Genomic DNA, 27,749 nt, shown 5'->3' on the forward strand with positions numbered 1-27,749 from the left:
TAAATCTCTAAATCACTAACCCCCAAAAAATGCCAATTTCTTCTATTCTCAATTACAAACTATAACATAATTAATCTATATATTTTCTCTTGAACTCAATTCCAATGCTCTCTCTCTCTCTCTCTCTCTCTCTCTTATATCATTTTAGAGTTTATATCATTTTTTGTATCTTAGGGTAAGAATTTAAAATAAGAATTTTTAATTATTAAGATATAAAATTTTAACATTTTACACATCATAGATCAAACTAATTAATCTATTTAAATACTGTAACCAATCATTCATGCACGCTAACTTTTTATTATGATAAAGACAAAATAATAATTTTTAATAATTGAAATACAAAATTATGATCATCTTACACAGAACAAACGTTATATTTTTTAATTATTAAAAAAATATCTTATGTATTACACGTAAGCTTTAATACCATTTCAGTATAATGACATGGTATGGTATCGCAATTATGTTGGAATATTTTCACCACATAGTATTGAATCCTAGATTGTTAATAAATAGTCTGTGGTCCACTTTATTAAAAATGAAAACTAAGAAAAAAAAAAAAAAAACTAAAACCTTTATGAAATGACCTTTCACCACTGCCAGTAGAAGGCTGTTGTATATCATATATCTAATCTTTTCCGGTACATACAGTTAGCCAGGGGCCCAACACATTCACAACAACAAATTGCCAAAAGTGGAGAAGCACATAAGAGTGTAATGCAGCCAGTTATGAACTTCTAAGAAAGAGAGCATTTTTGGGTTATATGGTTTACACAACCGTGCCACTGGTACATAACAGTGCAAACATGCCAGCAGGAAAGGGTAACGACTTTGCTCCTACTAGCTTTCACACCCAAATATACAACACAAGATACAGGAAATAAATTCATCCGCTATGCCTGTGTTCTCAACCCTGGTAGGCATGTTTGGCTATCACATCGCATAGATAATTTCTCCGCTGCTATCTATGTCAAGGTCTGGATCAGTATCCAAGTCCTCTTCCATGTCATCGTCGATATCCAAGCTCCCAGTCAGATACTGTCTGAGACTCTGGTTCCCAGCAGCTGGTATGGTTGCCTCTGCAATTATCTGCATGATTTCATCGATACTCTGCATAGGTTGATCAGGCTCTTCATACTGGTTGCTGCTGTTTTCATCCATCAGGTCCGCCGGAAGGTTCTTTAGGAACCACTCATGGTTCCTGATCTCGGGAATGGTTATTCTCTGTTGAATTCAATAGAATTAATGAGGTTAAAACCAGGTCTTTGAAACCTAATTACTGCTTAAGAGATAAAATAGGAGGGCAAACTCAAAAAATCCATGATTCAGCACCTTACCCTGCTCCTATTGACATGCCCATCAAAAAGGCTAACGGGGAAGGGAAGTGTATCAGATAAGGGTGACTACACTTTGTCACAGCTGCTTTATTACCAAATGAGTACTTGATGAGCTATCACAGATACTTACATCCTGAAACACCTTTCCATATTAATCTGCGGAAGAGGGTTTTATTTTTTCCTGGAACTGGATTTTTTTCAGCTCACCATTATCAGGCGTTGAACTTTGCATCAGGAAAATCTCAATCTTAAACTAACACTCTTCTGACCTCCCTACTGGCCACTTCAGAGTCAAGTCACTGTAGTAATAATCCTTATTGCCCCTGGAAATATCGCAATTTACTCAAAAGGATAATTCTAGTAAAAGTTGGATTTATCTCCTAATCTTATGGTTGGAAAATAAAGAGATAAGGCAACATATAGCTGTTACAGCTGTAAATGACAGATTCTATGGAAGCAATCAAGGATGACTTTTATATTAATTAGGATGACTTTTGTATATGAATTGTAATTGATAACTTTTGTATTCTTTCTTTTTGTTTAAGATTCTGAAGGTGTAATTTATGAGGTTATAAATAGAGAATCTAAAGGGGCAAGTAGTCTTAGCTTGCTACTATTGTTACATGGTATCAAAGCCTTTTTTTTTGGAATTCTAATTCTTCCGACCGCCATCCTTAAGGCTTTTTGGTATTGCTACAACCTTCATTGCTGTTCAAACCACTACCTTCGACCCTTCAATCTTTTTTTGGTTTGTCAGTCTTCATCACTGCATCTATTTAGCAGATACCGCCACTATCATATATATAATTTTTTATGCAATCACTCCAAATCCATATGATCTTCCAGTAGAGGATCAACCCATTGATTTCTTGGGTAATTCTCAGCCTACTGAAAATACACCTGGCTCTCATAGTGATCTCCATCCTATCAATTCAGCTTATCAACTCCGTGGAAAGAATTATCTACAAAGGTCTCAAGTCGTCTCTACCTATCTAGAGGGGCGTGGAAAACTATCTCACCTAACCGGCAAGGGCCCTAGCTCTACCGATCCAAGATTTGGGGCATGGGATGAAGAAGATGCTATGATTATGTCATGGCTTTGGAATTCCATGCTACCAGAAATAAGTAGAAACTGCATGTTTCTATCTTTTGCTCACGATATTTGAGAGACTCTCCGCAAAAGTTATTCAATGAAGCAAGATGAAGCAGTTATCTATGAGTTGCGGACCAAGGCTGCTGCTATGAAGCAAGGAGGGATGACAGTGATTGATTATTATAACACTCTTACTAGTATTTGGTCTGAGATCGATCATTACCAAAATAAGACAATGATTTGCTCAGAAGATACTCAAACTCACTCTGCATTTGTGGAGAGAGATCGAATATTTGATTTTCTTGTTGGTCTTAACCTAGAGTATGACCAAGTAAGAGTGCAGATTTTAGGAAATGATCTTATGCCTTCTATTTCAGAAGTATTCTCTATTGTTCGAGGAGAAGAGACACGATGCTTTGTCATGCTTGATTCACCAACATTTGCTGGATCTGCTATGGCAATAAACAAATCCACACCAGCTGCAACAAAAGCAAGATCTACTAAAGGTTATTGTATATTTCTTGGAGGAAATATTGTTTCATGGAGGAGTAAAAAACAGTCAGTGGTATCTAGATCTAGTGTTGAGGTAGAACTAAAAGCAATGGCTCATGGAATTTGTGAGTTGTTATGGCTGTGGTATCTAGATCTAGTGTTGAGGTAGAACTAAAAGCAATGGCTCATGGAATTTGTGAGTTGTTATGGCTGAGAATTATTCTCAATGATTTGGGATTAAAAAGAGCAGAACCTATGAGGTTATATTGTGACAACAAGTCAGCAATAAGCATAGCACATAACCCAGTGCAGCATGATTGAACTAAACATATAGAGATTGACCGACATTTCATCAAAGAGAAACGAGACAATTGCCTCATCACCACACCATATGTCTCTTCAAATAATCAGTGGGCAGATGTCTTCACAAAATGTCTTCCTACAACTAGATTTGAAGAAATTACATGCAAGCTGGGAATGGAGAATATTCACTCATCAGCTTGAGGGGGAGTGTTGGAAATATCACAATTTACTCAAAAGGATAATTCAAGTAACAGCTGGATTTATCTCCTAATCTTATGGTTGGAAAATAAAGGGAAAAGGCAGTAAACAACTGTTACAGCTGTAAATGGAAGATTCTATGGAGGCAATCAATGATGACTTTTGTATTAATTAGGATGACTTTTGTATATGAGTTGTTATTGATGACTTTTGTATTAACTTTTGTACTCTTTCTTTTTGTTTAAGATTCCTAAGCTATAATTTATGAGGTTATAAATAGAGAATAAACCAAAGGGGCATGTAGTCTTTGCTTGCTACAATTGTTACACCCCATATCGTCTCAATCTGTTTACATGGATCCTTGATCTGCTCTGATTTAAGTGCTATATTCAAGAAACACCATTACATTTAGTGTTCTTACAGCAGGGTGAAGGGAGAAACCAAAGTTTGGGATATCACATTAAGATTTATCTGCTGACACCAATGAGTTCAATTTTCTGATTATGCATGTTATGTATGTGAATCCTCCAATTTGCCAGTACTATCATCTTGTGTCTAAAGTAGTGGCTGGCACTTCTCTAATGGTTCTCTTCGAAAGAACCCTTTTCACACAACACAAACAGAAATCAGGTATCAATGAATAATAGCAACTGACCTGTGCCGGATCAGCTACAAAAATCCTTGAGATCAGAAGACGGCACTCGGGGGATATATGAACATAGTCAGGGATAGCGTATTGAACACTCAAAATGCGCTGCACCAAAGGCCAAAAAAAAAAGTTCAAAAAATCCAATTTTGTTGTATTACCTACAGTAATAGAAAATGCAGTGAATTACTTGTATTGTCTTGCGGAAATTCTTAGGATCTTCAGGATCCTCAAAAGGGTATGCACCGACCAGCATGACATACAAGGTAACCCCACAAGACCACACATCTGCTATCTACAATGTCACATTAAACCCAGTAAAATATTAGCAATTCTTTTACATTGAAAAGGACAAATATTTACAAACATAAATAACAGTGCATGGTGAATGTATAAAGGATCACAAATTGATATCCATGCTTTGATGATCACATGACTACTGTAAAACATCGAAGTATCAATCCAATTCATCCTCTATAACACCAGCATCATAAAACTATAGAACTGTCCAGAAAAATGCTGTCAGATCATAAGATGGAAGTCAAGTTAATGGATAATCCCCTCACTTTGAAGCTGACCTTGTTACCAGTGATAATTGTGAAAAATGCTGTCAGATCATAAGATGGAAGTCAAGTTAATGGATAATCCCCTCACTTTGAAGCTGACCTTGTTACCAGTGATAATTGTGAAGTTAATCTTTTAAACTTGTCTTTGTAAGTTACCACATAGCAAAAACTGTTCTGCCAGAACATCTATATATTTTTCCCACAATTCATCACCCAGAAACATATACAAGACAGGAAGTATGAAACTTAATCCCACTACTTTCTCATGGAGCCAAATTATTGCGTAAAGACACGCCAATGGGAAACTTAATCTACCAAAACCACCTCATTTTGCTGGAAATGGACTAATCATGTATGAATAGTATGGAAAATCCTATAAAAGAAGGGGCAAAGTGGATTCGAAAACAAATATCGTTATGTAGTTAAGCATTTCAATTTTTCTTCTGATGACCCTGTTTTCCTTAATTCTGTTATTTTATCAGGGAATTTTGTGATTTTCAGTAAGCTGCACGTGGGTCAATTTTATGTGTTGGAGCAAGCCCAAAAACTAGACTAGTCTCAGTTGAATCCAAGAAACCATGTATTACTTGTGCTGTTAAGTCAATTCATACGTTATGTATTTGACCTCTATAGTTCAATCAATGAATGAAGAAAAATTCTACCCTCTGTGTGAACAATTCCTTAGGCATGATTACCTAAGAACTCAAAATATATTTTCCTAGCCTTCCCTTTTTCGTTTCTCCTCTTGCAATCTCTCATCTTTATTAGATTTATTTCCAGATGCTACTGGCCAAGAATAAATGATGGACATAAATCCCCCACAGGAAGGGTCGGATCCTTGTGAACAAATGCCTATTAATGTATAGCCATATATAAGTCATCAAAAACAAAACAAAGAGAGTATAGACAAAAAGAACAAGAACCAAATGTTCAAGAGAGACAAAAAGGGGAAGCAAGGTGATTCTCTTATATAGAAAAGTGTGGTTTCGGTTCCTACAAAAGCCCCAACGGGTTCTCTCTCACTACGTGCTCCACATGGCACATAGAAGCATTACAAATCACTTCTTAAGTCTCTTCACCAGGGTAGTTGCTACCCCTGCAGTAAGAAAGCTGGCATGGAAGACAGCATAATCCATTGCCCCCCAAACCCCAACATACAAGTGTAACTAAGAACTAATTTGCATACAGACATGCTTCCATTTTAGGTGTTCTTAATTCGGGTGAAGTTCAATGAACTTGTTCTCTAACAAGGACCACATGCTTGTCCTAGTCTCACCATACTGAAGGACAGAGACTCATCATTTTCTAAATAAGAAAACATGGCATGTGTTGTCTGTCCAAATTATCAATAATGACCAATCAATAATCCTATGACTAGGAACATTCTACAAAATAAATTATTTCAGAAGATTAGTCTCCAATTCTCAGCTTTTGAGAATCAATTTTCCTATCTTTATTTCTTTGGACTTTACCAGAGAAAAACATAATCATAACATGACAGATAAATCATGCCTTTAAAATTAACAATTCAATAATTGGAAATTATATTTAGTACAAAGATACATCCCAAAACATCATCATCTCTTAGGGCATAACTCTAACAAGGACAACATCAAATTCCAAATATCAGTTAATACAGAACAATACAAAAGAATATGTGACTGATTCCTTGCTTGATTTTTCTTTTAACCATGCATTAACTCATCATTGAGTTTGAACCTTTATTGATGTTATCTCCAACACCAAAATCTTTGCTTAACTGTCCCAACCATCATAACCCCTTTTCTACAAAAACCAAAATTAAAACTATCACTGTGCTTATAGTTCAAAGATAGATCTTACAAAACTTCTCCAGTCTTCAAATATGTGTAGTCAATCACCTTCCATTGCCAACAAAACATAACAATAAAAGGAATATACAAAACAAATAAATTAATGGCAAAGGAAGGGGGTGGGGGACGGGAAGAGAATTTAACCAATAGCATATAATATTTCCTCCAGTCAATGCTGATGAACCACTCCTGGTAATCCATGCCCTTTGCAGAATGAGCACATTGAAGTTGACAACATAAAATAGCAGCAGATATTTCCTTCACAGATGTTCATATTGAAGTTGACAACTTAGTATAATAAGAGATTTCTCTGAATCGTACCTCTAAAGTATTATGTATCCTTATTCCTTGACCACAACTAATGGAACAATTTTCTCAATAGAGAAAATCTAGTATCATCACTCAGTTTGTATTTGGATTACCATCCAGCTAAAGTAAACCAGACCAGCTACATTATCTCATTGTACATAAGTTCCCAAAGTAAAAGGATGGCCAGACAATCACCATAACAGCCTTAAACTTTAATTTATAAGCCAACCATAGAAAATGAAAATAATATTGCTATGCTTGAGTTGAAGCTGCTAACTATATTTTTTATATGAATATAAAAAAGTAATTAATTCAAGTTCTTTATATCCATGTTTCAATAAAGTAACAAGAGAGAACTTACCTTGCCATCATATTCTTTTTTAAGTAAGATTTCAGGAGCTATATAAGCAGGGGTGCCAACAGTTGATTTTGGTTGTGAATGCAGCACTGAGGACTGATAAAAACAAGAGTCAAAATCACCATAGTAATATCCAAAAAATGAAGAAATCAGATGATTAAAATCACATCAATTGCAGTCTAATATTGCTTCATATGCAAGGTACCCATCTTTCTTCCCTCTTTGTTTCTTTTGTGGTTGGTTTATTTATTTATTTATTTTTTTTCTGGGGGGGGGGGGGGTGTTCAGATGCATAGAAAAATGCACGCATGCAATAATCTGAAGTAAGTCGAATCACAGGAGCTTATCAGGAACTGTAAAAAATAGATTAAAGGATGTAGGAGGAACAAAGAAAATAATTCTCTCAATCACATGAACTGAATATTAGAAGAAGAATACAACATAGGAAAGATAAACAATAAGGAAGGATAGGCTGTACACCATACAAAATTCAAAGATACAGAAAACAAGATTAGGAAATATCTAAATCTGTTCAATATCTTTCTAAATACTGAAGATAGAATCTATGTTAGGTTGGGAAGATTAGACCACAAAATCGTAATCCAATTCCCTCCATAATCTTGTGAATCTTTCAATACTCCCCCTCAAGTTGGTGAATATTTATCTTTCATTCTCAACTTGCCTATAACCTCTTCAAACCTTTTGATAGGAACACCCTTTGTTAATAGATCAACTAGCTGATTTTCTGAAGTAACAAAGGATATGTAGATTTCTCTAGCCTCTTAACTTTTCCTTGATGAAATGGCAATCAATCTCAACATATTTGGTGTAGTCACGTTACACTAGATTATGTGCAATACTAATAGCTGACTGATTGTCATAAAACAACTTCATTGGACCATAACAAGGGATTTGTAGATCATCTAGCACAATTTTTAACCATAATAGTTCACACAAACCAAAATCCATTGCTCGAAACTCGGCTTCTACACTAGACTGGGCCACTACATTTTGCTTTTTATTTCTCCAAGACACCAATTTTCTCCTCAGAATACACAATAGCCCGTAGTAGATCTTCTATCCACAAGAGAACCTCCATAATCAGCATCTGTGTATCCTGTAACATCCAATTCTTTTCTTGATTTGAACAAAAGACCTTTCTCTGGTGTTGTCTTTAGGTAATGGAGGATTCTCCTCACTGCTTGCATATGTTCTTCAATTGGATCATTCATAAATTGGCTCACCAAGCTAACATAAAAAACAATGTCAAGCCTTGTGTGAGATAAGTAGATTTACCGGCGCACTAACCTTTGATGCCTCCCTCCGTCTACCATTGAACCATCAAATTTTCCCGACTTGGGATTTGGTTCTAATAGAGTACCAATTGTCCTGCCACCTAACAATCCAGTTTCTTCCAATAAATCCATGGTATATTTTCTTTGGGGAAGAAAGATACGGTCCTTAGAGTAGGCTACTTCTATGCCCAAGAAATACTTAAGCTTGCCAAGGTCCTATGTCAAATTCTCGGGCCAAATTCTCCTTCAGGTGATGTTGTTCATCAATATCATTCTCGGTGACAATAATGTCATCTACATACACAAGTAAAGCTATAAGATTACCCTGCTTAGAACGCTTAATAAACAGAGTATGATCTCCCCTACTTTGCCAATATCCCATTTGCTTCATAGCCTTTGAAAACCTGACAAACTAGGCCCTTGGGGATTGCTGTAACCCATAAAGAGCCTTTTTCAATTTGCAAACTTTGTTTGATACATCTTTAGTGAAGTCCGAAGGTGGCTCCATAAAGACTTCCTCCTCTAAATCATCATGTAGGAAGGCATTTTTCACATCCAATTGCATCAATTTCCACCCACAACAACTAGCCAGATTCTAACAGTAGTCATTTTTGACTCGGGTGCAAATGTTTTCAAATAATCAATGCCATAAGTTTGTGTATATTCCTTAAGTACCAATCAAGCCTTATACCTTTCTAATGTACCATCTACGTTATACTTCACATTAAACATCCACTTGCAACCTATAGGTTGAATTTCCTTCGATCTAGGCACCATCTCCCAAGTATGATTTTTCTCTAAGACTCTCATTTCTTCTTACATGGCCAGTATCCAATTCTAATTCTGTAATGCCTCCTCTATTGACTTAGGAATGGTTATAGAATCAAGGGAAGACAAGAAACTTTGGTGTTTGGATGAAAGGTGATGATAGGAAATGAAATTGGCCACAGGATGATGTGTGCAGCTCCTAACTCATTTTCTAACAGTAATAGGCAAATCTAAATCACTGTGAATAGGTTCAGAATGAAGAGAAGATTGAGATAGTTCAATACCTAACCTTCGAGTAGATGTTGGTCCTTGCTTTGCATATGAAATAGGCTGAACACTTCTCTTATAGACATAGGGTGAACCTTTAAATCTGGCAGGAGATGGCATTACTGATGGGTCTAGAATAGAAGGACCAGGAGATGATGATAATAATTCTCCTAATGCTCCTGCGTTTGAGGACTCTAGTACAAAGATAATAGGTAGGGTAGATGAGTTAGATTTTGATGTAGAGTGGGGCTAAGAATCCAAAGACAAGTCCAAATTAGGCAAATTGGGCAGAGCATGGTCCCCATCTACTCTCTCCCCTTGGGGACTAGAAAGAAAAGTCCCAAAAAAGGATTGAGTTTCAACAAAAGTCACATCTTTAGACACATAGAATTTGCAAGTGGGAGGATGGTAACACTTATAGTCCTTTTGGGTAGGAAAGTAGCCAATAAAAATACACCTAAGTGCTCTAGGATCAAATTTGTTGTTGTGGTGTTTAGAAATGTGAACAAAAGCCACACACCCAAACACTTTGAGAGGAAGAGATGTATAGAGACCAAATTCAGGAAAGTGAGAAGAAAGGCACTGAAAAGGACTGAGGTGGTGTTAGGACTCCCATTAGTCTTACCTATCAAAGACGTAAAAGGAGAGAAGCGATAAGGGCAGCCAAGGAAATTGGGTCAGGGGCAAAAGAGTCAGAAGTTGGTTAGAAGAGAATATTATTTTACGTGGCTGAAACAGAATAGGGGAGAGATATAAAAGGGGAGAGTGGAGGAGAGAGAAGGTGGTGGAAAATTTGTTGAAGAAACCGTTGGAGAGTGAGGCCCTCTCGAATAGGCCTGATTTCTTTTGTTTTCTTTCTTGTCTTTGCTATTTTCCATTACTGAAGCTACTATAAGAGTTGAATTCAATCAAACAAGAAAGGTTCTATCAATCTGGTATCAGAGCAACGATCCATAGGGGTGACCGTCTCGGAGAGAGTGGGGGATCTGGAGGGAAGGATGGAGAATTATCAACAGTAGATTGAAGGGAAGATGGAGGGACTACAGATGGGATTAGAATCCATGAAAAAAGAATTCCAGAGGGTGCAGAACATTGAGAAAAACATGGCGACGATGATGGAATAATTTGGCTTGCTGATGGAGAGATGGGAGGACCAGGAGAAAGGGAGGAAGGGGAAACAGTCGGGCAAGAACATACCGGTGGGTTCGACACTCACTGGGGAGGCCACGCCGGAGCTGGGAAATCGGCATAGGGAAGCTGGTGGTGAGTTCGATCCATATGGGAGGTCCGATGGAAGGGTCCGACGCCTGGAGATGCCAGTATTTGAGGGTGACGACCCAGATGGTTGGGTGTTTTGGGCTGAGCGGTACTTCGCCGTGAATCAGCTATTGAATGCGGAGAAGTTGGACTCCGCTACTCTTTGCTTTGAAGGAGCAGCTCTTGCTTGGTTCTAGTGGGAACAGCGAAGGCGACGGGTGAGAAGCTAGGAGGAGCTTAAGGCGATGATGAGAAACAGGTTTAGGCCCACGCAGGAAGGCATGGTGGAAGAACGATTCCTGGCGCTCCGGCAGTAGGGGTCCGTCAAGGATTATCGCCTCCGTTTTGAGACCTTGGCTGCTCCTCTCGAGGACATACCAGAGGCGTTGCTGGAAGGCCATTTTATAAATAGATTGAAGGCCGACATAAGAGCAGAGATGAGAGCTTTAAGGCCAATTGGGCTAGAGGAGATGATGGACCTAGCCCAACAAATTGAGGAAAGGAATCTGGTGGTGCGAGGGGGCCATTCCAGTCCAGGCGCAGCCCGGTCACAGGCCCCTGCAATTCCAGTCGCCAACCACCAACGAGTGCTGCTCTCTCCTTCCTCGGTGGTGTCACCCCGATTGACTACCACCATTCCCGGCTCCTCTCACTGGCCACTTAATACCGGTAAGTGGAACAATTCCCCATTTAAACGGTTAAGCGAGAGTGAACTACAAGCTAAACGAGCTAAGGGGTTGTGTTTCCGTTGTGACGAGAAATATATGATTGGGCACAAATGTAAGAACAAGGAGCTGCAGGTGATGGTAATTCAAGAGGGGGAAGAGGAAGATATAGGTGAAGTTGAAACAGGGGAGAATTCAGGGGAGGAAGGTGAAATCGTCAAAACAGGAGAGGTAGTGGAACTGTCCATCAACTCGGTAGTTGGTTTAACCCCTCCACAAACCATGGAGATCAAGGGAAAAATAGGAAAAATAGGAGGCCAGGAGGTGGTGGTTCTCATTGACAGTGGAGCTTCTCATAACTTTATAGCGTTAGATTTGGTGTAGAAACTAGGACTGGCTAGGTCGCAAACGAGGGGCTATGGTGTGATCATGGGGTCGGGCATGGCTGTTCAAGGGGCTGGAGTGTGTAGAGGGGTATTCTTAACGTTGCAAAATGTGGAAGTAGTGGAAGATTTCCTGCCATTTGAGCTAGGGAGCTCGGATGTTATCCTTGGAATGAAGTGGTTGGCCACTCTTGGGGAAACACAAGTGGATTGGGGCTCATTAGTCATGAAGTTTAGAGCAAGGGGGACTACTATCACGCTGTATGGGGATCCTAGCCTTAGCAAAACTTTGGTAACATTGAAGTCAATGATCAGGGCATTTAGAAAGGGTGGAGAAGGGGTGCTGTTGGAATTGGGGAGTTTAACTACTCAAGAGGAAGTTGTTGGCTAGGCAGTTCCTGGCAGCTTGCAGGAGCTTTTAGCAGAATTCGGGCATGTCTTTGAGGAATTGTGTGGGCTTCCCCCACACCGGAGGCGGGATCACATGATTACATTGCAGTCGGGAGTGTCACCTGTGAATGTGTGGCCCTACCGGTACCCCCATCTTCAGAAAAACGAGATTGAAAGGCTGGTTCGAGAAATGTTGACAACTGGACTTATCCGACCAAGTGTGAGTCCGTTTTCCAGCCCAGTGTTGCTAGTCAAGAAGAAGGATGGTGGCTGGAGATTTTGTGTTGACTACAGAGTTTTAAACAAGGCAACCGTTCCCGATAGATTTCCAATTCCAGTTATTGAAGAACTTTTGGATGAGTTGAATGGGGCTGCTATTTTTTCCAAGTTGGATTTGAAATTAGGATATCATCAAATCCGAGTAGCACCTAATGACGTTCCTAAGACTGCATTCCGCACACATGAGGGGCATTATTAATTTTTGGTTATGCCGTTTGGGCTAACGAACGCCCCCGCTACGTTCCAATCGTTGATGAACGAGGTCTTTAAGGAGCATTTAAGGAGCTTCGTGTTAGTATTTTTTGACAACATTCTGATTTACATTAAGGATATGGCTGAACATAAGAAACACTTGAGATGTGTGTTGGGGCTCCTAACAGTCCACCGGTTGTATGCCAATGCGAAGAAGTGTCAGTTTGGGCAGCAGGAAATTGAGTATTTGGGGCACGTCATCTCTCAAGATGGGGTGGCTGCGGATAGCTCTAAGGTTAAGGCGGTGATGGAATGGCCCAGCCCCAAATCCTTACGTGAGCTTCGAGGATTCTTGGGTCTTACGGGGTATTATCGGAGATTTGTGAAGGATTATGGAAAGGTGGCACGGCCACTGACCGACCGCCTCTAGAAGGGTAATTTTTTTTGGGATGAAGTGGCAGAGCAAGCTTTTCAATCCCTCAAATGGGCATGACCAATCTGCCCATGTTAGCTTTGTCGGATTTTTCAAAGGAATTCATGGTTGAAACTGATGCATCAGGGCAGGGATTAGGGGCAATGTTGATGCAGCAGCAGCGCCCAATTGCTTTTTTCAGTCATTCCCTAAGCCCCACGGGTCGAGTGAGATCGGTGTATGAGCGGGAATTGATGGCAATAGTATTTGCAGTGAGAAAATGACGACATTACCTACTTGGGCGCAGGTTTGTTATCAGAACGGATCAGCGAAGCCTAAAATTTCTTATGGAGCAGCGAATGGTTAGCCCGGAGTGTCAAAAATGGGTCATGAAGCTGATGGGGTACGACTTTGAGATTCAATATCGTTCCAGATTGGAGAATCGAGTAGCCGATGCTCTCTCACGCCGCCCTTCTTCTGCCACCTTGATGGCCCTTTCCATTCCCCAAATAGTGCAGCTAGACCAACTCAAAGAGGAGGTGAAAGGAGATGCTACACTCCAACAGATTGTTAGAGAGCTGCAGGAAAATCCTTCTAGCAGAACCCACTATGCACTGGTGGATGGCCATCTGCTATTCAAGGGCAGATTGTATCTTCCTAACGGGTCAGAATTAATTCCGTTAATGCTGAAGGAAGGCCATGATGGACTAGTTGGGGGTTATTTCGGCTTCCTCAAGACTTATAAGAGGGTAGCCGCCAATGCGTATTGGGTGGGCATGAAGAGAGACATTCAGCAATATGTTCAGCAGTGTCAAGTGTGCCAGCAACATAAATATGAGGCTCTCTCACCTGGTGGACTGCTGCAGCCACTTTCGATTCCTAGTCGAGTTTGGGAAGATGTGTCCATGGATTTCGTCGAAGGGTTGCCTAAGTCAGCTGGGATGGATACTATCTTGGTGGTTGTGGACCGCCTAAGTAAGTACGGACACTTTATTGCCTTGAAACACCCTTTTACAGCAGTTAGCGTTGCTGGGATTCTTGTGAAGGAGATAGTCCGATTGCATGGGGTTCCAAGTTCTATAGTCTCTGATAGAGATAAAACATTTGTTAGCCATTTTTGGGAGGAGTTATCCAGGTTGCAAGGCACTAAATTGAGAAGAAGTATAGCATACCACCTGCAGTCCGATGGCCAAACGAAGGTCCTAAATCGCACTTTGGAGACCTACCTTCGATGTTTTTCCTCCTCCAAGCCCAAGGCATGGTGCAGCTGGCTATCGTGGGCGGAATATTGGTATAACACTTCTTTCCATGTCTCATCGAAATTGACCCTATTCCAGATAGTTTATGGGCATGAACCTCCCCTACTTTTGAGGTTCGAGAAAGGCACCACAACTGTGTTGTTGATTGAAAAGCAATTGATGGAACGAGATTCTATTTTGGAGGAGCTGTAGTCCCAACTATTGCCCGCACAAGAGAGGATGAAGGAGACAACCGATAAAAAAAGGAGGGATGTGGAATTCAAGGTGGGTGACTTGGTTTATGTTAAACTTCGTCCCTACCGGCAGAAGACCTAGGCTATTCGGATGAATGAGAAGCTGTCTCCTAAGTTCTATGAGCCTGACGTAGTAGAGAAAAGGATCGGGAAGGTGGCCTACAAGCTATCCTTACCACCTTCGTGTGCAATCCATCCGATATTCCATGTCTCCCAGCTTCGCAGAGCGGAGGGAGCAGTGCAGGAAATAGCTGACTTTCCCGACTAGCTAACAGCTGAGTTGGAATTGAAGGTACAACCAGAATTCTTGTTGGGGTTAAGGTTGGGCTGGGGAAAAAATCTACGGAGCCTTGAGGTCCTGATACAATGGAAGGGGTTGCCACCCCTAGAGGCCACTTGGGAACCCTATCAACAGATCCTACATCAATTTCCAGAATTTCACCTTGAGGACAAGGTGAAACTTGTGGGCGGGAGTATTGTTAGGACTCCCATTAGTCTTACCTATCAAAGACGTAAAAGGAGAGAAGCGATAAGGGCAGCCAAGGAAATTGAGTTAGGGGCAAAAGAGTCAGAAGTTGGTTAGAGGAGAATATTATTTTACGTGGCTGAAACAAAATAGGGGAGAGTTATAAAAGGGGAGAGTGGAGGAGAGAGAAGGTGGTGGAAAATTTGTTGAAGAAACTGTTGGAGAGTGAGGCCCTCTCGAATAGGCCTGATTTCTTTTGTTTTCTTTCTTGTCTTTGCTATTTTCCATTACTGAAGCTACTGTAAGAGTTGAATTCAATCAAACAAGAAAGGTTCTATTAGGTGGTTGAGCACTTTAGAAGGAACTTGATTTATCAAATAAGTTGCAGTGAGCACTGCTTCACCCCAAAAAGATTTAAGAATTGCATACTGATGCAAGAGAGCTCTAGTCACATTAAGGAGGTGCCTCATATTTCTCTTAACAACTTCATTTTGTTGAAGTATCAACGCAAGAGAATTCGTGGATGATACCCTTTTGCTGAAAGAACTTATTTAAGTGGTGATTAAAATAATCTCTTACATTATCAGTTCTAAATCTTTTAGCAGAAACCCCCAATTGAGTAAGGATCATTCCATGGAATAAAGGTAGGATGTCACTGATGGCTGTCTTATCTTTTAATAAGTACACCCAAGTCATTCGTGTGCAGTCATTAATAAAGAAGATAAATCACTTAGCCCCAAAACAATTGGGAACTTTAGAGGGCCCCCACACATCTGAGTGTACCAAAAAGAAAGGAATAGAAAAAAGTTTATTACTAATAACATAAGGCACTCGATGATGTTTAGACATCTTACACACATCATAATGAAAATCAGTAACATCTAAACCCTGAAACAAAGTAGGAAACATAGTCTTTAACAGATGAAAATGAGGATGTCTTAATATAAGATGCTAAAGCCAGACATCAGTCTTGGTAGAGGTAGATTGAGAGGAGCAGTCTAGAGTAAGTTGAGCTCCTGTAGATGGCTCACAGTTCCTTCGTAAGTAGTACAATCCATTTTGTGCCTTAGCAACACCAATCATTTTCCCTGTGGCCAGATCCTGAAATTTACAAGTATGAGGAGAAAAGATCACATGGCAAATAAGATCTTGAGTGAGTTTATGAACTAGAAGTAAATTGGTAGTAAGACTAGGCACATGAAGCACATGTTGGACAGGTGTGACGTTCCTAGGGTTTTCCAAGGATGTAGAATGGAATTATGGAAGAGTTTGGGAGTGAGAGAATGGAAAGGAAGGGAGAAACAGAAGAAAGAGAGGAAATTCGGAAGAATTGAGGGAGAATTAGAAGAATTAACATAAGGAAACAAAATTCAAATTCATTCATAAACTACCATTATCTACTTCTACAGCCTATCATAGGCTGTTACATCCCTTCAGTTAATAACTAACTGTAGGTACAACATCAAAACAGCCTAAGGTACAACAAAGACAAATACGTGTAACAGAAAAATTACTCCTAAGGAAGGGTTCAAACCCATACTTCCTTCTCCGGCTATAGGAATCGTATTGCCATTAGCTACTGTAATTCTTTTGGAGCTAGTTATTGGTTTATATGTCTCAAACACACTCAAGTTAGGAGTCATGTGATCAATAACTCCAGAATCCAAGATCCACAACTCATTCTTAGCAGTGTGTGAGGCAATAGAGAATTTAGAATTAAAACACATACCTGCTTGGGCTAAAGAGCATGATCCTCCTTGAAGAGTCTTTAGGAAGGATTTCAGCTTAATGATTTCTTCTGCATTTAACTCTCCCAGATTTGAGGAGACAGTAGGATCGGCTTTCTTAGCTGGTTCCTTTGGTTCTTTAGTTGTAAGATACATCTTTGTTGGACTCTTAGGCTACAGATTCTTGAATCCTCCCATTTTGTTCAAAACAACCTCTTTTCCATGCAATTTAAAGCATGTCTCCCTTGTGTGTTTTGGCTTCTTACAATAGGAACACCATAAGCCCTCCTTGTTTTGCTTAGAGGAGAACATATCTTTACCTTGTTGTGGCTTAGACCATGATCCCTACACCTTGTTAGACACAATTGCTGACCCTTCCAGATTATGATCATTAAACATAGCTGCCCTTCTATGCTCCTTACTACGTACTATAAAAAACACCTCATTCAAAGATGACATCTTTTCCCTGTTAAGGATTTGTGCTCTTACTTAATCAAACTCATAGTTAAGCCTAGCCAAGAATTCCATTATTCTATCTCTTTCTAGCATAGAGGTTAGAATAGTAGCATCTTCACTACATACCATTTTAATGTCCTGATAATGGTTTAATTCAAGCAAAAAACCATTCATCCTATTGTACTAATCAGTCATAGACAGGGATCCTTGCTTTGTGTTACTAATTTTTGTCTTTATTTCATAGACAGCTGATGCATCTTGCACTTTAGAATAAGTTTTCGTAATTGTATCCCAAATGTCCTTAGCTGTAGATAAAAACATATAGCTCTTGCTCACCTCGGGTAGCATTGAACTCCACAACCATGACATCAACATTGAATCTTCTACATCCCAAGCAACAAATGTCGGATCCGAGCCTTTAGGTACTAGACCAGTTAGGTGAGCAATCTTTCCCCGACCCTTCAGAAACGTTCTCACCAGCTGAGACCATTGACGGTAATTCCCACCATCTAGGTGGTATGAATGGTGCATTCTAGGCAGCTCTCTGGTAGGGGCACCACCAATTGGGTGTTCGATTGGCATAGCTTCTCCTATTGAGATGGGTGAAGCCGTATCAGAAATTTTGGACATCATACGGGATTACAAAAAATAGTGAAGGAAAAACATAGTACAACCGTGGCAATGAAGGCTCACAAAGAATGATTCGAGAGAATTGGCTCTGATACCATATATGTTGATTCTCGTTGAATTTACAAAAGGAAGAAAAAGGAAGGGTTGGTTCATCATTTGGTAGGAGAATTGAATGTGATGTTCTACCCTTGTGCTTAGTTTTGATGATGAAAAACATATGTTATTAAATCCCTAAGTCATGAATCAAGGTGGTGGTTTTCAACAAAATAAATTTCAAGTGCATTGTTAAAATGAAAACCAAAAATATTTATGATTTTCTATTTTAGTTAGAGATTTGCAAAGTCAAATTTTTAGTTTTAAAAAGAATCTCCTTGAAATCGTTGGTCAAAACAATTCTAAGGCAAAAGACCAACTAGAACATGTTTTTGAAAGTGTGTTCATTTTAGAAAGTGTTCATTTTAGAAAACTATCTCCTAGTATTTTGATATCTAATATCTCTTAGTAATGAAATGGTTTTGATGAATGTCTATATAAAAATCAATTTCTATCACGTGGATTATATGAATGAGAAAATGAATTTTTAGTATATAAGCTTTGAAGCAAGATATGAAAACTTATAGAAGAAATATTGAGTATGATTGAGAGTGATTTGAAAAACTTGCTTGTTGAGAGTGATTTGTTTCAAAATATACTTTTGATAATCTCAACTTGCTTTCAAGATAATCAAAATGAGGTTTTAAAAGAATCGAATAAGGATGTATTGAAAATTCAAGATTTTCTATAGAATAGTCGACTATCAGGATCATTCTGTCGACTATGCTTCAAAATAGTCGACTATTTTTGATGTTCTGTCGACTATTTAAGCATCTGTCGACTATTTTAGCATCTGTCGACTATCGAGTAAAAATAGTCGACTATGCCTTTTGATCTGTCGACTATTTTTGTTCATAAGTTTCAAAAATTTCTTCATATCTCAGCATCTGTCGACTATTGGAATGTGTCTATTGACTATTGAAATTTTGTGTTATAAAATAGTCGACTATTCGTTTTGTCTGTCGACTATTTCTTGCTTTAGTTGTAAAAATAGTCAACTATATATTTCTTCTGTCAACTATTTCTTTTTGCAGAAAGTTCCAACGGCTATTTTTTCAAATCCCAACGGCTCCAAACGGCTATATTTCTCTTCAACTTCGTGGGACACTTATATATACATGTCATAGATGATCAAGAGAAGGCGAATGGATGGGAATGAATTGATTTGAGCTTACAGTTTATATTCCTTTGTATTTACAGTATTCTGGGCTTTCATTGTTATACTTTTCTCTCCAAGGCTTTATTCTATTATTGTTAATACATTCATTTAAGCCTTGTTTAATCTTGAGAGACATTGTAACTAAGAGATTCATCTCTTAGATCCTCTCATATTCTACATTTCTTTTTCTTCCTAGCTTGTGTAGCTAGAGGGCCCAATTCAGTGGGAGGTTTTTGTAATTCCTAGTCTTGGACTAGAGGACCTACTTGGTTTAAGTAGGGGGTTTTAGTGGATGGTTTGAAAAATCCTTAGTGAGGAGCTAAGGTAGTGGATTAGGCTTGGGTTAAGCCGAACCACTATAAATATTGGTGTTCTTGTGTGCTTGTGTTCTTTAAATCATCTTTATCTTTCCAAGCATTCCTTAATTCCTCACTTGTTTCACTCTTGTCATTTTATATGCTTTACGTTTTAAATCATTAAAACTTCAACCTGTATTAAAAAGTTTTTCAAGTTATTTCTACCAAGTTTTTAAAATAACCAATTCACCCCCCCTCTTGGTGTGTGCCATAGAACCTACTGTTCTAACAGAATGCTATTCTAATCTTGTGTTTTAGAAATTTCTAAATCCAGATTAGGGTATTTTCTCAATTTCAGCTTAGGAAACTTTCCTAGAATTTTGTACAGGTAATCTTTCATTATTTCATTTGTTATAATCTTTCCTATGTTGTAATTCCTCAACCCAATCACTAGGGGTGTATTATCGTGTAAATGATGAATGAAAGAATTCCATTCTTACATGGTATCAGAGCCAATAGTATCCACCTGTTCTTTCTAAAGCCTAGTGTGCCTTCATTGCACCCTCCCAGTTATCATTACCAATTCAACCAACTTTTCCTCTAGATATGTTAGAAATTTCTAAGGTTGCTCCATCAATGACAATAGGAGAGAGAACTCCGTTTGATCAGCCAACTGGAAACCCCTCCACCAGTGAGCTGCCTAGAATGCATCATTCCTACCGCTTATACGGCAAAAACCCTCTACAATGGGCACAACTAGTAAGGACCTTTCTAAAAGGCCGAGGGAAGATTGCTCACTTAACTGCACTAGGCCCCAAGACCTCTAATCCCACATTCACAGCGTGGGATATAAAGGATTCCATGATCATGTCATGGTTGTAGAGTTCCATGCAACCCAAGGTAAGAAGAAATTGCATGTTCTTGTCTTTTGCAAAGGATATTTGGGATACTGTTAAGCACACCTATTCTAAAGTACAAGATGCCTAGATGGTTTTTAAAATTAATACAAAGATAAGTAGCACCAAACAAGGGTCTTTAGATGAATGGATTTTGTCTTGAACTTGATCATTACCAAGATATTAAGATGGTGTGGTAAGGATGCAGCCACCCTTAATCATATTCTTGAGCCGGACAAAATTGTGGAATTTTTGGTAGGACTTAATACTGAGTATGATCAGGTTAGGGTCCAAATTCTTGGAAGAGAAAAACTACCATCACTTAATGAGGTGTTTTCCATAGTCCGAAGTGAAGAGTATCGGAGAATAGCTATGCTCAATGAATCTAGTTCAGAGGGATTAACCATGATGTCCAATAAAGGAGAGGGAACTAGATTTAAATCTCAATCAAGGAAGCTTGATGTGCATTCAAAAACTCAAAACAGAAAGGGTTGTGGTGCACCTACTGTAAGAAACCAAGGCACACTTGGGAAACATGATTTAAACTGCATGAGAATAAGGTTGTTCTAAATAAGAAAGGAGGTTTCAGAAGTTCAGCCTAAAAAAATCAGGCCTATCTCTCAAACAAGGAGCAAGAGAAAGGTTCCACAAATAAGGCAGAATCCACTAGATCAGAGCTTAATCAATTGAATGCGGATGAAATCAATAAGCTCAAGAATTTTCTCAAGATGGAACTTGCTCTCTTGCACAACAAGGTACTTGTTTCCACTCTGATTCTTTTACTACTTCACAAACTGATAGGAATGACTTATGGATTCTAGACTCAGGGGCCACTGACCATATGTCTCATCATCTAAATGTTTTTGAATCCTATAAGCCTTTGGGAACTTCCAAACAAATAACCATAGCCAATGGAACTTCAATCCCTATAACTGATCAAGGCAAGGTCATTGTTAGTCCCATTCTTCCTATCAAACAAGTTTTGCATATACCTAATTTAACTACCAACCTAATTTTTATCCATTAGCTTACTAAAGAACTGAATTGCCGTGTTATTTTTTCTCCTCATATGTGTGAATTTCAGGTACTAGGCATGGGAAAGATGATTGATGTTGTTGAGGAGCATAATGGGCTATATTACTTGAAGAATGAGAGTGTTTTTCCTAAAAGGGATGAGCCCAGGCTTGCTTGTTCATCTCAGTCTAATTCTGATCTCACCAACATCTAGCTTCATCACTACTGCCTTGGACATCCTCCTTTTCCCTTACTAAAGACTATGTTTCCTACTTTATTTAGGACTTTAGATCTGTGTACACTTCATTGTGATGTGTGTGAAGTTTCAAAGCATCATCGAGTATCTTATCCCATTAGCAATAAATTATCTTCTAGTCCTTTTTCACTAATTCATTCTAATGTTTGGGGACCATCTAGGTGTCACACCCTTAGAGATGAGCTAGGGTATGAAAGGAAAATCGAGAATATTAAGAGAAGAACTTGGGGGAGAGATCAATTGGGAGGGAGAGAACAAGAAGAAGATAAGGGAGGAGATCACCGAGAGAGAGAGAGAGAGAGAGGGGGGGGGGGGGGGAATATTAGAGTGAAACAGAATATTCAATTCATTCTCATCATACCTTATTCCTATAACTAAGACAATATATTGTTATGGTCCACTGTAGGGTATGGGACTTATCCCACATTAGAAGTTTAGGCTCTTGGTGTGGGGTTTATAATATCTTGGGCACCCTCACCTTAACAGCTAGATTTTGAGGGTGGGTTCTACCCAAAGGTTACAACAATGGTATTAGAGCCAACCCTATGGCTCCCAGTGCAAGCAAGCGACGACAGAGGTGACACCAGCATTGTAGCGTTTGCCTAGGACTGGCAGTGGCTAGTGCACAGCCTGTCGTCGTGAGCGCTGGGCTGCGGAGCGTGGTGGTATGTTATGGTCCACTGCAGGGTATGAGACTTGTCCCATATTGGAAGTTCAGGCTCTTGGTGTGGGGTTTACAACCTCTTGGGCACCCTCCCCTTAATAACTAGCTTTTTATGGCGAGTTCTAACCGAGGGTTATAACACTAGGATACCTAACTATTCTAAGGCTAGATGGTTCATCTCTTTCATAGATGATTATACTCGGATGACTTGGATATTTCTTTTAAAAGACAAAACTGCTATTAGTACTGTTCTACCACTCTTTCATAAAATGATTTCCACTCATGTTCCTAAACATTTTTTGGGAGAGGCAATCCTAACAGTAGCCTACCTAATCAACTAAGTTCCCTCTAAACTTCTAAGCCATTAGAGTCCTTTTCAATATTTATCCTCCTACTTTCTTGACATTGGTCCGCATACCCCTCTTCCTCTTGAAGTGTTTGGTTGTGTGTCATTTGTTCATATTCCCAAGCATCACCGAGATAAACTTGATCCTAGGGCTCTTTGGTGTATCTTTATTGGCTATTCTCCAACTTAGAAAGGCTACAAATGTTACCATCCTTCCACTAGAAAATTCTATGTGTTTAAGGATATTACTTTTGTTGAATCTCAACCCTTCTTAGGCTCCTCTAGTCTTGGTCTCCAGGGGGAGAATATGCAGTACGGTGACCAAGGTGTTGCGCTTCCTAGCTTGGATTTAGTTCCAACAAGCTCTAGTGAGACAGAAGAGAATGCTCAGCCTATCTCACCTGCTCACTCACCAAGCTCCAGTGAGCAAGACATACCTAATCGAGCAAATCAGTTGCCATCCCCGGTTAGGTTTAAAGGCTCTCCCTATGTGTTCAAGAGAAGACCTCAGCCTATTCTACATCCTCAGCCTGAATCAACATCAACTCCCAACCCAAGTACTGAAATCATTCAACCCTTGGTTTCTTCTAACTCTATTCCTAATGATTTGAATCTCCCTATTGCTGTCAGAAAAGGGGTTATAAGTTGTACTCAACATCCATTGGCTAACTATATTTCTTATCATCGTCTTTCCCAAAAGCATAAAAGCTTCTTGACTTCCTTAGATACCATTGCCATTCCAAAGACAATTGATGAGGCTTTAAAAGATCAAAATTGGAAGCAAGCTATGCTAGAGGAGATGAGAGCATTGGAGAAAAATCAAACTTGGGAGCTGGTACCAAGACCAAAGGGGGGTGGTTCCAGTAGGCTACAGGTGAATTTTTTATCTGAAATATAATGCAAATGGTACATTAGAGAGATATAAGGCTCGACTAGTGGCTGAAAGCTATACTCAATCCTATGCAATAGACTACCTTGAGACCTTTGCTCTTGTGTTAAAGATGACAATAGTGAGAATACTCCTATCTCTAGCAGCATACTATGGGGGGTGGTAGTTACAACAGCTTGATGTGAAGAATGCTTTTTTATATGGGGATTTAGAGGAGGAAGTGTTCATGGAACCACCACTAGGATTCCATAAAGAAGATTCAAGCAAGGTATGCAGGCTTAAAAAGGCTCTCTATGGCCTCAAGAAGTCACCACAAGCCTAGTTTGATAGATTTTCTAGGGCAATGAGATCCATAGGTAGTAAAGGAGATCATACCTTATTTATTAAACACTCAGTGAAAGGGAAGGTGACAGTCTTGCTGGTTTATGTAGGTGATATAATTGTTACAAGTAATGACGTTGTAGAACAGAAAGTCCTTAAGGACAACCTAGCCCAGGCATTTGAGATTAAAGATCTTGGTGCACCCAAGTATTTTCTGGGAATAGAAGTGGCTTATTCTATTTGACAAAAACAAGTCTCCTGGGAGGAAAATGAGTCAACACTCCAGTGGAACCTACTATTAGATTGGGAGAAAACACTAGCAGCCAACCAGTGGACAAGGGAAGATATTAGAGATTGGTGGGATGCTTGATCTATCTCTCACATGCTAGAGCTGACATTGCATTTGTTGTTAGCCTAGTAAGTCAATTCATGCACAACCCAACTGAGGAGCATATGCAGGTAGTGAGAAGGATACTATGCTATCTAAAAACAACACCAGGCTAGGGCATTTTGTTCAGGACAGGTGCTGAGTTGGATATTAAGGGCTACACAAATTATGCAAGCTCCCTAACTAATAGAAGGTCCACAACTGGGTATTGTGTGTTTCTAAGTGGAAATCTTGTATCCTGGAGAAGTATGAAGCAAAGTATTGTGGCCAGATCTAGTGCTGAAGCGGAATTCAGGGTCATGGCCCTTGGTTTATATGAGTTGTTATGGCTAAGGATTGTTCTAGAGGATTTTGAAAATCACCATCAACAGTCCAATCAAGTTATTTTGTGATAATCAATTAGCCATTAGTATTACTCATAATCTTGTTCAACATGATAGGACAAAGCATATAAAAATAGACCGGCATTTTATAAAGGAAAAGTTGGAAGTAGGTCTGATCCATATTCCCTATGTTCCATCTGAAAAGCAAGTGGCTGATCTACTAACAAAAGGGCTGGTTGCTAGAAGGGTTGAAGACATGATATACAAGTTGGGAATGATAAATATTCATTCACCAGCTTGAGGGGGAGTGTTGATTCTCGTAAGATTTACAAAAGGAAGAAAAAGGAAGGGTTGGTTCATCATCTGGTAGGAGCATTGAATGTTGTTCTAATCTTGTGTTTAAGACATTTCTAAATCCAATTAGGATACTTTCTTAATTTCGTCTTAGGAAACTTTTCTAGAATTTTGTATAGGTAATCTTTCCTTATTTCATTTGTTGTAATCTTCCCTATGTTGCAATTCCTCAACCCTATAACAAGGGATGTATTATTGGGTAAAGGATGAATGAAAGAATTCCATTCTTACAATGTAAAAAATAGATTAAAGGATGTAGGAGGAACAAAGAAATAATTCTCTCTATCACATGAAGTGAATATTACATCCCCTATTAATAGGGAAGAAGAATACAACATAGGAAAGATAAACAATAAGGAAGGATAGGATGTACACTATACAAAATTCAAAAATACAGAAAACAAGATTAGGAAATATCTAAATCAGTCCAATTTCTTTCTAAATACTAAAGATAGAATCTATGCTAGGTTGGGAAGATTAGACCACGAAATCGTAATCCAATTCCCTCCATAATCCCGCGAATCTGTCAACAGGAACACAGGTAATTCAGAAAGGTAGAAGGGTAACAGGTACCTTAGAATACCCAAAATCGCAAATCTTCAGCCTGGGAGCTGGGCTTCCATCCAGTAATGTGTTCTCCAATTTCAAATCACGGTGGCATACTTGCTTCAAGGAGGAATATAGAAGACTAAATGAAATAAGCCACTAACTCTATATTGTTAAGAAAAATGCAGTAATGATAACAAGGACAGGGAACTTAGATTTAAATACCATTGAATGGCAATAGCTAACTCCTGATATAAGTTGTTGGAAAAAAAACCGTGCCTGCAGAACAATTAGATGTAGATAAAAGGCAAAGTATGTGGATGTCCAACCAAGAAATGAGATGAATTATTGGATAAAAACCTCATCCTCACTGAATCTCCCAGCATTGCAAATCCTCTCAAAGAGCTCTCCCCCAGATGCAAATTCCATCACAATAGCCAGATGTGTTGGTGTTAATATGACCTAATGTACGAGTTGCAGGATTTAACTCAAGCTCATTTCCACTGGGAAAAGTATGTATAGAAGAAAACAAGTATGCACACACACAAGACACAAATGGATTCTAATAAAAAACACACCTCTCTGAATCTCACAATGTTGGGATGCCTCAACGATCTGTGGTTAATGATTTCTCTTTGCACATTCTCATCTATCTGTTACACAAATTCTCTTAAAGAGATAAATAAAACTGTCACTGTATCATACTATAAAGAAATGGGTACAATAAGGTTCCACAGCTACCATATCACAACCAAGCATGTCCAGCAAGAATCATACAGTCCATTGTAAATAGTAGAATAAATCCAACTCTCTAAGTTGATCGAGTGAAGATTTCATCAAGGGTGTAAGATGGTGAATTTCCAGGGGGGGGAAAAAAAAGAAAACTCTTGTTGGGAATAACTCTGCGATAACTAGTTCTTGCACTCTTCCTCGTATCCAACTAATTGCACCCTCATCTTAATCGTAATACATTAAAGAAACTAATATTTTAGCTACTGAATTGCCAATATTAATTGGAGCATATATTACAGAATATGGTTCCCTTCCATTCCAAAGAACTGAATTTAGCTATCCAGAGTCATCAAAAAGTTAATTCTAATTATTTTCTTAAAAGTTCTCTCACTACAAGCATGACTCAACTATAATGAACTAAAATCTAAAGGGTTGGAGTTTTAATATCACTGTTAAAAACGGGGCATAGTGTGCTTGAAATTGGTGTTATGGCATTTGAAGGACAACACACGTTGTGCCATTGGATGTGTAATTATTAAATGAAAATTGCTCTCAAGATTCGATCTTACAAATTTCATCGTATACAAATCGGACCATAGTTTAATTTATTTGGAGCATTTAAGTCACTGTACCCATTTTCATTCTATTGATCCATGTAACATGGACTAGATAAAAGGGTAGACAGGAAACACGCATAATCAGTATAACAAATCATTAACTCTTTTGAGTTGTCTGCTATTGTTCTTCTGAACAATAATAGACAATTTTTTGCTGAATAGAGTATCCCTTCCCCGTGTTTGTCAATTTTTCTTTCTTTAAAGAATCAGCAGTTAAAGGGGATTGCTAATATTAACAACTGCCAACCACCAAATATGGAGCACAGCCAATTACAGGACGACAGTAGAGATGGTGTGGCCATTGTATGTTCATTTTACCTCGTTCCATCCATTTCCCAGCAACCAAGCGCAACACAAGCGTCAACTAACTCCAACTCCTCACTTACCATAAACGAAAAACAATAATAGCTTACCAACGAGAAACTTACTTTAGAAATGTCAAAACGGCAATGAACTAGAGACAATATCCTGGACACTGACCTTCTCACCTCTCTCGATATACTTCACGGCGACGAGCTCGCCGGTGTGCTTGTCCCTCATCAACCTCGCGACTCCAAAATTCCCCGAGCCGATGTCCCGGACGAGCTCATACCGATCGCTGTCGTGCATGATCGGCATGTCCATCCCGGGACCAACCGTCACAGCAGCTCGATCCATATCCATCTTCCTCCTCTTCGCTTGTCCGCTCTGCTTCTGAACTCGAATTATGCTCGGTGGAGAGGGAGGGGCTCGAATTTCATGGAGACGACACCCTAGGTGCGAGCGTGGCGCGAGATCGATCACAAAATGATGGTTGTTGGAGGAGATAGGGATTGGAAGGCGTTGGGAGCCCGTGAAGGCTTTACTTGCTCGCCGCCAACAGTCAACAGATTAGGGTTTCTTTTTGGGACTTTGAATTGCGTGGGGACACCTCCACGGCGACGACGACGACGGCGGCGGCGATGCAGAGAGAGAGAGAGAGGAGAGAGAACACGTGAAGCTGTTGCCGCTTTTTCACTTGCACAGGGAGAGAGAGAGACAGGGGGAGAGAGAGAGAGAG

At 39.3% G+C, this 27,749-nt stretch overlaps 1 protein-coding gene across 5 annotated transcripts; it reads right to left on the bottom strand.

Moving 5' to 3' along the window:
* Nucleotides 1–712: 712 nt before the first annotated feature.
* LOC127801216 (serine/threonine-protein kinase SAPK10-like) lies at nucleotides 713–27,749 on the bottom strand. 5 transcript variants are annotated; one of them, XR_008022985.1, is made up of 10 exons: nucleotides 27,191–27,749; nucleotides 25,940–26,014; nucleotides 25,722–25,823; nucleotides 25,587–25,640; nucleotides 25,389–25,481; nucleotides 7,141–7,233; nucleotides 4,263–4,367; nucleotides 4,082–4,180; nucleotides 1,341–1,663; nucleotides 1,081–1,227 (listed from the first exon to the last, which is right to left on the bottom strand). XR_008022985.1 is itself a non-coding variant. In XM_052336132.1 (9 exons), exons 1-9 carry the CDS (start codon nucleotides 27,371–27,373, stop codon nucleotides 937–939), a joined length of 1,095 nt encoding a protein of 364 aa, XP_052192092.1. In that variant the 5' UTR covers nucleotides 27,374–27,747; the 3' UTR covers nucleotides 713–936. The 5 variants fall into 5 exon arrangements, 4 of the variants coding, with proteins under 4 accessions (XP_052192092.1, XP_052192095.1, XP_052192094.1 ...); XM_052336132.1 differs by lacking the exon at nucleotides 1,341–1,663 and having other exon boundaries at nucleotides 713–1,227; nucleotides 27,191–27,747; XM_052336135.1 differs by lacking the exon at nucleotides 1,341–1,663 and having other exon boundaries at nucleotides 713–1,227; nucleotides 27,199–27,339.

The sequence above is a fragment of the Diospyros lotus genome, chromosome 5 (assembly GCF_014633365.1).
Source record: "Diospyros lotus cultivar Yz01 chromosome 5, ASM1463336v1, whole genome shotgun sequence".
NCBI classification, from domain to species: domain Eukaryota; kingdom Viridiplantae; phylum Streptophyta; class Magnoliopsida; order Ericales; family Ebenaceae; genus Diospyros; species Diospyros lotus.

Bases quoted from the DNA above. Each gene is read 5' to 3' on its own strand.
- LOC127801216 (XM_052336132.1), bottom strand. From the start codon at position 27,373: ATGGATATGGATCGAGCTGCTGTGACGGTTGGTCCCGGGATGGACATG. The intron at 25,824-25,939 runs GTGTGTTTTTTA...CTCGTACATTAG, and splicing joins ACATTGTGAGATTCAGAGAG to GTCATATTAACACCAACACA. The intron at 1,228-4,081 runs GTCAGTTGCTAT...TGAATTCAACAG, and splicing joins TTGTAGCTGATCCGGCACAG to AGAATAACCATTCCCGAGAT.